The 13,436-nt window shown below is 37.9% G+C and overlaps 1 protein-coding gene across 1 annotated transcript; it reads right to left on the reverse strand.

Annotated features, from left to right (window-relative positions):
- Positions 1–828: 828 nt before the first annotated feature.
- LOC114363699 (uncharacterized) lies at positions 829–8,412 on the reverse strand. Its single transcript, XM_028319497.1, has 4 exons — positions 8,278–8,412; positions 7,804–8,073; positions 1,771–2,062; positions 829–1,118 (listed from the first exon to the last, which is right to left on the reverse strand). The coding sequence occupies exons 2-4, from the start codon at positions 8,015–8,017 to the stop codon at positions 911–913; spliced, it is 714 nt and encodes a 237-aa protein (XP_028175298.1). The 5' UTR covers positions 8,018–8,073; positions 8,278–8,412; the 3' UTR covers positions 829–910.
- Positions 8,413–13,436: the final 5,024 nt, after the last annotated feature.

The raw sequence follows: 13,436 nt of genomic DNA on the forward strand, positions 1-13,436 counted from the left end.
TATTTTACAGCAAAAAAATAATCTGATGTGCTGTCGACAAGCCATTAGACAATTTTGCTTCCAGATTATACCTATGCAAGGACATCATTAATTTGTGTGAGAAGTATTTTAGTTAATTGATGTCGTGTACTCTATTAACTAAGGTCATTTCATATACTATTGGAACTGCATTGAAGAGAAGTTGAACCTTAACTTCGGACTCCTAAGTTTTTTTAACTAATTTCGTTGCGGGTCCAATGACAATTTAACTTTCCCCCGGAACAAACTTGACCTTCACTGGATGGGTTTTTATTGGCGGTCGAGCTGTAGATCTTGGCTACACAGGAGTTTCAGCGGTGGGAACGAGAGGTGGGAATAGTCCCGTTGACAGCACATCAGATTATAAATTGTTCTAAAATAGCTTCTGTTATCACGAAATAAAGGTGTTTACTTTTTGAAGAAGCTCATGTCCAGCAACTAAGGCTGAGTTGCACCATCGTATTTTAACCGTAACATTAACAATAACCGGAGCTTTTTGTATGGAGTTATTAAAGTTGACGTTTGTTAAAGTAAGATGGTGCAACCCAGCCTTAGACTTCCATAGGCTAAGATGTAAAAATACCTGTAATTGAACGATGCGAAGAACTTGCACGTGGTATCCATGATCAGCAATCCCATTTTAAACAGCGAGGAGTTCCTGTANTTGTAGTGCAGTGTGGTTTTGTTCCCCAGTCGACGAAGCACATGATGTCGTGCCCTGCGTGCCCAAACACTGCACGCAGGAAGATAATTATTGCTATTGACAACACCACTCTTGTGGTGGAGTTTTGGGCTGACACTGTAAGGTTTGTCGACACGACAAGAAGAAGAAGATTAAGCGCTTTTTAAGGACCCAAAATAAGGTAGGGTATTAAATTCTTCATTTATTTCTTTAATCAATAAACTTCCACTTCTCCTTCCTGCCCTTGGAGAACTTCTCGACAGTTTCTTTTGCGTTTTTGTCGTTTTCTTGCACCAAGTCGATGAGCAGGTCTATTTCGAACCACTTGTTCAGGAGCCGCTCTTCGCCGGTCATGAAGGATAGCACCTCGTGTCGCGTGGTGTGACCCTGCTGCCTCGTCACGCAGGCGTGGAGCAGTCTGGAAGACATATAGGGTGTCCCGTAAAGAGTGCCACACTTAAGGAGATGATAGACTAATGGATGGCCATCTAAACAAAAAAAAAATGTTATGGAAAAGATCCATCTTTTCTGTTATGATTTTTATTCATGTTTTTTAATCCTCAGTTTTAAACCTTTCTAGTCTATAACATCTCCTTAAGTTTGGAATGCTCTTTATGGGGCACCCGTATAATGTGCAATGTGCATCTTATGCGATTGTGATAGGTGCTATTTTCAAGGAAAATTGCAAAATCTGATGTGCTGTCGACAAACCATCAGACAATTTTGCTTCCAAATTCCACCCGTTATTTTCAGACATTATTACTGACAGACTTTTGACGTATGTTAAAGTTAAAATAAGATGGTGCAACCCAGCCTTAGACTTCCATAGGCTAAGATGTAAAAATACCTGTAATTGAACGCTGCGAAGGACTTGCACGTGGTATCCATCTTGCTGATCAGCAATCCCATTTTAATCAGCGAGGAGTTCCTGTACTTCTCTCTGAGGATCTGCATGATGACCAGCTTGTTCCGGGTTCGGTAGACCGTGTGCCGCATGAGTTCGAGCAGCCTGTGACGTAAGCTGAAGGTGTCTTTTTTGCTTACTGCCATAGGCTAAGATGTAAAAATACCTGTAATTGAACGCTGCGAAGGACTTGCATGCGGTATCCATCTTGCTGATCAGCAGTCCCATTTTAAATAGTGAGGAGTTCCTGTACTTCTCTCTGAGGACCTGCATGATGACCAGCTTGTTCCGGGTTCGGTAGACCGTGTGCCGCATGAGTTCGAACAGCCGGTGCCGTAAGCTGAAGGTGTCCTTGCTCATGGCTTCTGTGTTGAGGGTGCCTGATGGTCGCCACTTTCTTCGGCCGCTGCTTAGAGAGTCGAGGTTGAGGCGGAGCAGTTCGTCAGTGGGGTCTATACCTGATACATGCCAAATAAATGTGATTTAAGAATTAAACATTCGTGTTCCATATTATATTTGGCAACATTCCCGATATGTGTTCTTTTATATTATTTTATATGATGACTAATTTGAAAGAAAAATACCTATCAAAGTTTTCCTCAACTGTCACCTTTTTAAGAATACACCGCTGTAGGTTTACATAAATACGATAGTGGAAATATCAATTACTGTAAGGGACAAAACACGACTTTTCAGGAGAGCCAAAAAACGATTTTTTTTTTCTTTATACCTCAATATCTTTTTATGTGATGTTACGATTTAAATAGTTTCTATGGCAAAGTTTCTTAGAATTTTCTGTTCTTTCATAATATAAACGCCAAATTTTCGAAAAATGGGTAGTTTAAAAGATAGCATGTCCCTTACATTAAAAAAACGAGCTTGACTGTACCTTACAATGTTGAAATTTCACAGTATGGAATGTCATGTATGTTGTAAGGTACATTTAAGAATAAACACGACAGTAATATTATTGTAACTTGACAATTTTAACATTGAAACCTGATGTAAGTAGAGGTTGCATTCGAGTATTCATTAACAAAACGAAGAGAAGAGATAGAAACAAGACAACTTAGTGTTCACAAATGCAGTTGGAGGCATCAAATACACATCACCAACAAAACATTTAGTCACTGATGATGCCTACGTCTGCATTTGTGAACAAGTTGTCTTGTTTCTATCTTTTTCTGTTCATTTTTACGCAGTTAGGTTTTTTTTTTCAATCATCGTTCGTTCGTTTTAGCCGAATGACGTCCACTGCTGGACAAAGGTCTTCCCCCAAGGATTTCCACAACAACCGGTCCTGCGCCGCCCGCATCCAGGCACCTCCTACAACCTTCACCAGATCGTCGGTCGACCTAGTGGGGGTCTGCAGCACATTACGTCTTCCAGCTCGTGGTCGCCACTCAAGAATTTTTCTGCCCCAGCGGCCATCAGCTTTGCAAGCTACGAGCTCCATCCACTGCCACTTGATTTTAGCGATTCTGCGGACTATGTCAGTCACTTTGGTTCTCCTGCGGATCACGTCATTTCTGGTTCAATCACTACGAGCATAGCACGCTCCATCGCCTTTGACCTTGAGTCTTCTTATGAGGCCCACAGTAAGCGACCACGTCTCAGATCCATAAGTTATCAAAGACTTTTGTCTTGAGACAGTGCGATATTTCAGACGTGAGAATATCACGAAGCTTCCTGAACGTTGCCAGCCGAGTTGGATTCGACGATTGACCTCTTCCTCGAAGTTAGACCTACCTAAGCAGCCTTAGGTAGGTCTAACTTCGAGAAAGAGGTCAGAAGAAACCAGCGTTTTAGTGTCACGCAGACCGTCAGTGCGGATCGCTCCGCACAGCCAATCTGTATGAACTGATAGAGAGCGAGCGATTCCAGCGGACCGCATTACTCTAAAACGATTCCTCGAAGTTTACAGATCGGCTGTGTGAAGCGGATCCGCACTAGACGGTCCGCGTGACACTATAACCAGCCTAACTGGACTGTTTGTACTAGGTATATTATAAGTGTCAACAACTGCCGAGTGTAGAGTATCCAACCTTTATAGGAGTGGGTGCAACACGGACATTTGACATGATTTTGTCTGGTCCATGTTTCATTTTAAGACCCCCTTGTTGAGAGGCTCGACTCAGGCAATTGTGCATTGTGCCTAGATCTTCCACGGTCTCAGCCATGGCTATGATATCGTTTGCGAATCGAAGGTGGGTTATTTACTCACCGTTGATATTTATGCCGAATCCGTTCCAGTCCAGAAACAGTTTTGGAGTTTTCAGTTCCCCCTGTCTGCTGCTGCAACTGGTTTCGAGTCTTGATCCTGGAGACGGAACGACATTGTGGCGTTTTCGTACAAGCCTTTCAACATGTCGATGTATCGATATAGGTAGTCAATTTGACACCGTTGGAGAAACTGTAGTAGGTACTGCCCAGGTCTCGATCGAAGCTTTCTCATAGTCCACAAACGCCAGGCAAAGTGACTGACTATACTCCTCGGTCTTCTGTATAATCTGCCGTGGCGTATGTATGTGGTGTACTAAAGCGATTGAGAGATTGAGAGGCTGGAAGTCATCGAGCTTACGAGCGAGACGATTCGTAATGACTCTCGAAAACAGCTTGTAGACATGGCTCGGAAGTGAGATGGGTCTATAATTCTTCAACAAGGTTTTGTCGCCTTTTTTGAAGAAGAGTGTCACCACACTTCTGTGCCATACCGTAGGCGTTTTTCCTTCGAGGATGACGGAATTGAACAGCTTCTGAAGAGCCTTCAGCCCCTCGGTCAAAAACCCAACTGCGTAAAAATGAACAGAAAAAAGATAGAAACAAGACAACTTAGTGTTCATAAGTGTAGTAGGAGTGGGAGGCATTAAATGCATATCACCACCAAAAAAAGTAATTGATATCCTATATGCACAGTGGCGGGGCAACAACTAAATTTGATGTGGGCAAGACAGATTTCGCGAGGCCCTGTTCTATGGCGACCTGAAGACGGATTTTATAAAATAATAAAAACAAACAAAACAATTAACACTGCCAAGTTTAGAAAAATGTATGTATGTGTGTGTGTGTGTGTGTGTGTGTGTGTGTGTGTGTGTGTGTGAAATGAAGCAATCGATTTAAAATTTTGACAGTAGGTTTGTCTCGTGGTGGAATCGTGGCCATTAGTTTGTGTAGATTATCGGCCATTCGCAAATTGTTTAAACAATTGAAAAAAGCATTGTTTTTGTTATAACTAAAAAACTATTGTCTGAAATGAAAAATGTATTGAAACTTTTTTGTGAAAAATTGGAATGTCTTGGTTGCAAATGCAAATATCTCGAAAACTGTAAGAGATACGGCAAAAATAATGAAATTTTGGGGGTTTCCTGAAGGAGTGATGAACAGTTCATACTTAGTAGTTCATACTTAGTAGTAAAGTTCATCATGAACTTTAGCAGTACTAACAATGAGTTCTATGATATTTGCAATATGTTTTATGATATTTGCAATATTGCAAAAAATCAATTATTTACTCAATAGTTTCGTAAAATGTTTTTGAGTTATATATCTTGAGGTTCATAATATATGTAAGTACGAAGGACTCCCTATAATATTAATCGTATCGATACGCGCAGGTATGTCGGAAACGGTAAGTGATACGGCAAAAATAATGGAATTTTGGGGACATTCCAGAGGAGAATGAATTCCGGCAGTACAAACGTTATGTATCAAAGAATTTGCGATATTCTGGAAAATCAACTGTAAACATCGTATAGTCCCGATTAATCGGGAAGTTTTTGCGATTTGCCATTAGGCAAGATGCCACCAAACCAGAATCACATCCATAACAAATAATAATATACTTTGCAGAGTCACACCCATCCAGAGTCACACCCATCCAGAGTCGCACCCATTACGGCTTATTTTTGTTTTATTCTCGCTTTAAACATTTTTGAGTCGCGAGGCCCCTTGTACCGCGAGGCCGTAGGCGGTGGCCCACATCGCCCACGCTTAACCCTTAACACCACTTGGTATTTTCAGCTTACACATCTACACTCGTGGGGGACCTAAGTCCCCATTATTTGTATTCAATATTTAAGTAATTTAGTATGAAATATCTTAGGATAATTTTTCATAAAATAAACAAGAAACATATATTTAAGTGAAAAAACAGGTTTAATCGTATTTTAAACATAAAAAAATATTATTTCTAGCTACAAACAAAAAAGTTACCAAAAAACTAGTTACATTTATAGTGTTTTCTTCACAACCCCAAATAATATTGGAAATTAGAATATCAAAACAAAAAAAAACTTTTTTCTAATAAACCAATATACCTATGAACAAAAACAAACATAAACTTTTCAATAAGTTTAAGAATTTGAAAAATCACAATAGGAATAGTTGGCCCATATTTTTTTAACTCATTCTAAAAATGTCTTAGCAGCCTCAATAATAATTAGTCTCAACATTATGATTATAATCTAAAATAAACTTATTGCTGACATTTAGTATATATTTTCACATCAATAGAGTGGATTATGACAGACATTTTTCATACATTTGGAGCAAACTCTGGGAGGGCACATGACATCTAGATTTCTTTCTTAACCCTTAACACCACTTGGTATTTTCAGCTTACACATCTACACTCGTGGGGGACCTAAGTCCCCATTATTTGTATTCAATATTTAAGTAATTTAGTATGAAATATCTTAGGATAATTTTTCATAAAATAAACAAGAAACATATATTTAAGTGAAAAAACAGGTTTAATCGTATTTTAAACATAAAAAAATATTATTTCTAGCTACAAACAAAAAAGTTACCAAAAAACTAGTTACATTTATAGTGTTTTCTTCACAACCCCAAATAATATTGGAAATTAGAATATCAAAACAAAAAAAAACTTTTTTCTAATAAACCAATATACCTATGAACAAAAACAAACATAAACTTTTCAATAAGTTTAAGAATTTGAAAAATCACAATAGGAATAGTTGGCCCATATTTTTTTAACTCATTCTAAAAATGTCTTAGCAGCCTCAATAATAATTAGTCTCAACATTATGATTATAATCTAAAATAAACTTATTGCTGACATTTAGTATATATTTTCACATCAATAGAGTGGATTATGACAGACATTTTTCATACATTTGGAGCAAACTCTGGGAGGGCACATGACATCTAGATTTCTTTCTTTTTTTTATTTTGACTAGGTCCTTGTGTTGGTAGCTCTTCAGGTAAGTCAACACATCTACTGGGGATTCAAATCTTTAGCTATATTGCAGCAAAACCTATGAAAAATACTTATTTATAAAAAATCTAATTTGGAAAAATACCTACATAACTACACTCGTGGGGGACTTAGGTCCCGCAACGGCATGTACCTCATAAACCACAAACGTGAACAACGCACACGTCCGTCCCCTGCTAGCTCTCGGGCATCACTGGGAATACACCGGACCGCAACCGCGTCGCATTTTAAATAATTATTTTATTTGCAAAAAAGTAGGCGGTGGGGGAGCTAGGTCCCCCACGAGTGGTGTTAAGGGTTAACGCCGCCTCTGTAATATGCATATTAACGTAAGGGCCTAATTATAATAAATCAAAAAGTTTTAAATGAAGTAAGGTTCAATGAGTTCAAAAGTTAAAACCAACAGTTTAGGGTAAGGGCTGAATTGTATTATAAAAAGGAATTTACGTCCTTTAAATCATTTGTTTCCCCAAAAGTCGTATTCAGACGACTAAAAATGTTTAAGGTAAGGGACATTTTTTTAAAGATATCAACATTTCAAGTATACCAATCGATAGAGCCGAAAATTCTGAATGCGTTGGTATATATAACTCATTTTGGCCAAAATGTCCCTTACATTAATTGATACTTCCACTATCAATATAGCATAAAAATATACACTGTTTGAAACTTTTTGGGGGCAGCAACCTAGCCATTAGAGTTTTATCTCGGGACTTAACATTTAATTTCCATGATAGTTGTTGCAATTCACGAAGGAGAGTGAGCTTTACATGTGTGGTGGCTCGCTACTGTTTGAATAGACATTACACTATCGTTATGTGCATGTACACGTACACACACAAGTAAAGCTCACTCGCCTTCGTGAGTTGAAAGAACTATAAATACTGCCTTCTCGGTAGATAAATAAAAAAAAATAAAGATAACATGAGAGAGTTTTTGGCTGCGAAAATAAAAACGTACCTTCATATATTTCATTAAAGTCTTCCTTAACCGACGTCTCCAGGCCTTCTGCTCTCTTCCTCTTCTCAATTCTATTGAAGACCACATTTGGGTGGAACTTCATGATATAATCCTTGAACCTTAACGGCCCTGACTGCTCGAAGCGGCGGGTCAGGGTCATGTTTCTGTACCCGTGTCTTGGGAGCTTGAACTTCGTGTGATCGATCTGGCCCATTATGGTGGAGAATGTAGTGATTGTGAAAAGTATGACGAATACGTCCAGAAAAGTTGCTGAAAGAAGGTTAGGCGAGTAAACTTGTGGATTCAACGTGAATTGTTAGGTAATTCCTTCGGAAAAAGTTTTATTAACTATGACTTCACGGTTTTTTTAAACAGAATTCAGACTCCGACACATAAGTTTAGTTGCATGCACCACCATGAACTTTGATGAATTAAAGTTAAGTAAATGAACGACAGATAAATCGATCTACCCACTTTCTAAATATCAATACTTTCGACTTTGGTACCACTGTTCACTCACTCACTTCTCGCTCGATTTTTTTCACATTATTCGACACACAATACTAAGGTTAGTAAGTAATTATTTATTTTCATCTGTGCCTACTTGAAAAATTGGTAATTTTTTTTTAGTAATATCAACAATTTAGGCGAGAATAATTGTTTCTCCAATACCGACTTAACTAAAATAGCGTTTTCTGAAATTTTTCTTTTTTTAAATGCTCTGCAATTTACCGCCTGGGGTATTCGCAACTCAGCCATATTTAAAACAATAATTTAATACTTACAAAATATCATTTTTCATGTCGATAAAATCGTGTAACAAGCAAATAAGTTTGCACAGTGTATTGTTCATAAGCGAAAGTAATTAACAAAATTAGTAATAAAGATTAGGAGGTTTTATTAGATTTTGAAAGTAAGATTCTTCATTTTGCACGAAACGATTATTAGTGTTACATAAATCTGGTGGAAATTTTAATTAACTGAACATCTGTATTTATTTACAGTTTGAATTTTCATTATAAGCAAGATTGGGAGTTGCCTTTGACGGGGAACAACAAATGTACAATCCGGTCAAGCTGCGCACCTGGCAGCTGTGACGTCACATCGAACGCGGGGTGTGCGGGTGAGTGTGAGTGAGAGTCGCATTCCATCAAGGTGCGCAGCTCGATTGGGTTGTAATCTCTATGCAGAGAGCATATTACGATGTTCGTCGACTTCAATGTATTGAGCAATAAAACAATATCAGAGATCTGTAGTTTTTCAGTCTTAGTAAATACTGGTAAACATCCCACGCTGCGTTATACGGTACGCGGCCTCCACTCCAGAACCTTGCTACCCCATCGGCCGTCAGTTTGGACGAGGTCACAAGGTGGACCGACAACATTGGACAAATGTAGCAGGAAGGCGCTGGACGCAAGCCACTACCAACCGGGCAACATGGATAGCATTAGGGGAGGCCTATGTTCAGCAGTGGACGTCCTATGGCTGAGATGATGATGATAAAATATTGGTAATTCTTATGTTACGTAAATTCAGTCTAAACTTACATTTTTCTAATGCAATCCATGGTCGCAAATGACACAATTTTTCTTTAGTCTTGCCAGTAATGTACAGAGCAAGACTTTTCAGGGTTTTATTACCTATCTATTCACATTTAGTCAACCGCACATAAGACTGCACAATTGCACATTTTTGTAGCAAAATGGTATCTGTTGCAACTACATAAGGTGGCGTAGTGTTAGCTTGAAGTGCTACTTCATGTTTTAGGCTGAGTTGCACCACCTAACTTTGACCGTAACTATAACGATAACCGGTGTTATTTGTATGGAGTTTGACAGATTTTTGATGTTTGTCAAAGTTAAAGTAAGATGGTGCAACTCAGCCTTAGTATTCTCTAGAAATCCACTCGCAATACGGCCTTGGGGCTACCATAAATATAAGGCAAGTGCAATAAACTTCAACGTAAGCTGACCGGTAGTGGCTACGAATCTTAGAACTTAAGGGCGCATGCACAATGTGTTTCCTTCAGGCGCAGACGTGCGTTTCTTGCAAATGGAATTTTTTTTTGGCGATTTTTGCAAACAATGTAATGAGGATTTCCTTGATAATAATTCTGCTCGTTACGTCTTCCGGCTCGTAGTAGTGTGGGCAGGCCCCCCACTTGGTGGACCGACGATCTGATGAAGGTCGTGGAAGGTGCCTGGATGCGGGCGACGCAGGACCGGCCTATGTGGAATTCCTTGGAGGAGGCCTTTGTCTTGCAGTGGACGTCATTCGGACGTCGAAGGAATGAATTGTGCTCGTTAGTTGGCGCCACTGGCGAGTAAGGTCCTATCATTTTCCTTATGGATACACAGTAGCGCCAACTTGTGAGCGCTGAAGCGATAGAAGGACTATCACATTTGCTATTACCAGGCTGGTGCCACTTACAAGTAAGCTCCTGTCAACTAAGTAAACAGTAAAATAATCTAATTTCGCAGCGCAGCAAACGCGTGAGACACGCGGCGCTTGAAAAAAACCCGATGTGCATGGGCCTTAAAACTTCCGGGAATCGCCTACTCTCAGTAATTAGGTTCGTTCGTTCGTTTCAGCCAAATGACGTCCACTGCTGGACAAAGGCCTCCCCCAAGGTTTAAGGAGAAAAACTTGGTCAAAGTCAATATTAAAGTTTATTGGTTCCATTCTGTGAAACTTTTCTTCGACTGATTTTGAAATAAAGTTTTTTGGTTATGGTAGACTATAGTACATTTACATATTTTGTTATTAAAAAAGGTTCATATTTATGGAATCGTTAATAAAAGTTCAAAAGGTAGAAGTATATTATTGATTTGTGCTAAATATTAAAGGAAACAGACAAACAGTAGACCTCTTTTTATTTAGCACCATTATTCGATGAATTCTATACTAATATTATTAAGTTGAGGAAATTTGTTAGTTTGTTTGTTTACTTGAACGCGCTAATCTCCGGAACTACTGGTCCGATTTGAAAAATTCTTTCAGTATTATATAGCCCATTTATTGAGGAAGGCTATAGGCTATACAACATCACGCTATAATCAATAGGAGCAGAGCAACAATGAAAAATGTTGCAAAAACGGGGTTTCACGCGTACGAAGTCGCGGGCACAGCTAGTATTTTGATAAAGTCAAATTGTTTAGTACGCATTTAAAGCCACACTTTTACAATACTGCATTATAACGAACTCATTACCCATCATGAACCAGCTTCGTGGTTAGTAATAATGAATGTTCGGGCCGACAAAATCGATGGCGCTACCCCATAACAATAATGGCAAAGCATAGTAATCCTTCCGTATCGATGGAACCTAGGTGAATAATTTGCCATGGCTCAGGCACATCTCATATTTTATTTGAACAGAAAGAAAAGTTGGTCAAACACCGCCGGGCCGTCAATATGTTCCGTCTTCGTTCGCGGGGCTAGTTTCAGGATCTTCTGTCTCACTCTAACGTGCCCTGAAACGGGGCAAAGAGTAAGGAGTCAGCAGATCGGGTTTTTATGCCTATCAGCTGCATGTAGTGTCTGTATGGAAATGTGAATGTAGTTTTTTTAATTTCTTAATTTAGCTGTGGAAATGTGGAAAATATTGAATAATTTGATGTTGGAAATATTTTAGCTAAAATGTTTTTATTTTGCATAGTTGTCGACTAAAGATATATTTTATTTCACTTTCTTTCGATACAGTTATTATTCATGAAGTACTTAATTTAATTTACTATTTTGTATGCTTATTTCAAGTCAAAATATTGCCTTAGTATCTTTTTTGAAATATCATATTGTAGTATTCGCATCTGTTTGTATTCCGTAATCTAGTCTTTGACCCCGTAGTATCGGAGCGTAGGGGTTTCCTACCCCCGAAGCCAGTTTACCGAGGCTCGCCACCGTGACGTGCCGCGCGCCGCGTCGCCGCCATCTTGGAAAATAAACACGAAAAAATGTAGTCGAAATTCAAACAGAGTCGATCACGCGACGGTAACTGAACGCACGCGATGATTCCAAATTTGAAAAGTGTGCTTTTTCTGTGAGTCGCCAGTTATTTTTCTGATTGGGTTCTTTTTAGTGTGCTGTGTGGAATTATACATTTGTTTTTGTGATTTCAAAAGTGTAATTAAAGGTGAGTTGCTGAGACGGTACTTTTTGATTACGGTTCGGGATCTGCGCTTTCATGATGTTTATTAATTTTTTAGCGGCGCCCCGTTTACGGTAAGGTTAAAAGGCTCTTTTGAGAGTGTTGTTTTGTGAATACGAAATGTAGGTACCTACGTGGGGAGAGTTTTAATCTGCAGGTTGTTTTTTCCTACGGTAAATAGATAATTAAGAAGCCTACCTGAGCTTTTCGAGGCTTTTATTCGAAGGTATTTCAACGATTTACAGCTAGTATGTTTGTGGCAACTTAATTAAAAATAAATGAGAAGGAACTACCTAGCTACTTCAATATTTTTTCCCTTTGTTTCGACCATACCAAAATTGTACTTGAAATGCATGACATAATAACTCATTCAACTGAACCTTTACTGTATTAGAGCACTAATTATGATATTTTAGCGTCAAAATCATATTCCAATACAAAGGAAGTTTGTATTTTATTTTAAATAACAACAACTCCTGTATTCACAAAGATATTTCTACCATAAACAATATTAAAAACATTCCCTTTTACCACTAATATACCAAATAAATAAGTAATACTACGAATAATTTTCTTAAGTATTTGCTACGGCAATGCTACGAAACTGCTACAGAACTAAGATATCGTAGTAAATTTACGATTTTACTTTTTCATTATTTAAAGTAAGGCAGCCATTAATTATTATAGAAATGACAACAGTCATTATTCATTTCAAGGCGTTTGCTAAAAGAATAAGCTTGAATTATGAATAAAAGAAACGATATTTTCTTTTAAGTTACATTTTGATCGTAGAGGTCAAAATTAATGATCTCAGTCAAAGTCAAAGTCTAAAATATGTTTATGAAATTGTGCTTACAATTTATTAAGACTATTTTGACTACTTACAAAATTATCGGTCATTTGGGGGGTAGTTTAACATTGAAAACTCGTAGCTGTACGTGTTTTTATTAACTTCAAATTGAAAATAGAAAGCGTTGTTTTAAAAAATACCACCTACATNTCCTATATAATTATATTTTTTAAATGCCATCGTTATCAAACCTCATTTATATTTTGCACTCTGGCAGTCTACAAAATTTAAATTTAGAACAGAAAAAGTTTTTATCCGGCACAATCTAAAAAGGATTTCGCGTGTTGATTTGATATTCGTCCTTTGAAATTCAAATTTAAAATTAGAACTTCGAGATTCTCTCAGCGTTGTCACAAAAATTGACATTGTCGTGCTTGTCTGTGCTTTGTATTGTGTTTTCAAAGATCTAAATTTTCTTTGTACCTATTCGTTATTTCAAAAGCCTGTGATATTATGAACATTTTTATCGTGTTGTGTTGTATTATTTTGCAAAAACACTTACGTGAAAGTAGCTTCTAAACTATATGTATAAATTGTGTTTATATCATAAACATTGGCGTTGTTACGTTATATTTTGGCAAAAAACACTGAAATAGGTACGACGTGAAAGTAACTCTAAACTAAAAATCGATATGT

The sequence above is a fragment of the Ostrinia furnacalis genome, unplaced genomic scaffold (genome assembly GCF_004193835.3).
Source record: "Ostrinia furnacalis isolate ACB-3 unplaced genomic scaffold, ASM419383v2 OfSCF7233, whole genome shotgun sequence".
NCBI lineage: Eukaryota > Metazoa > Arthropoda > Insecta > Lepidoptera > Crambidae > Ostrinia > Ostrinia furnacalis.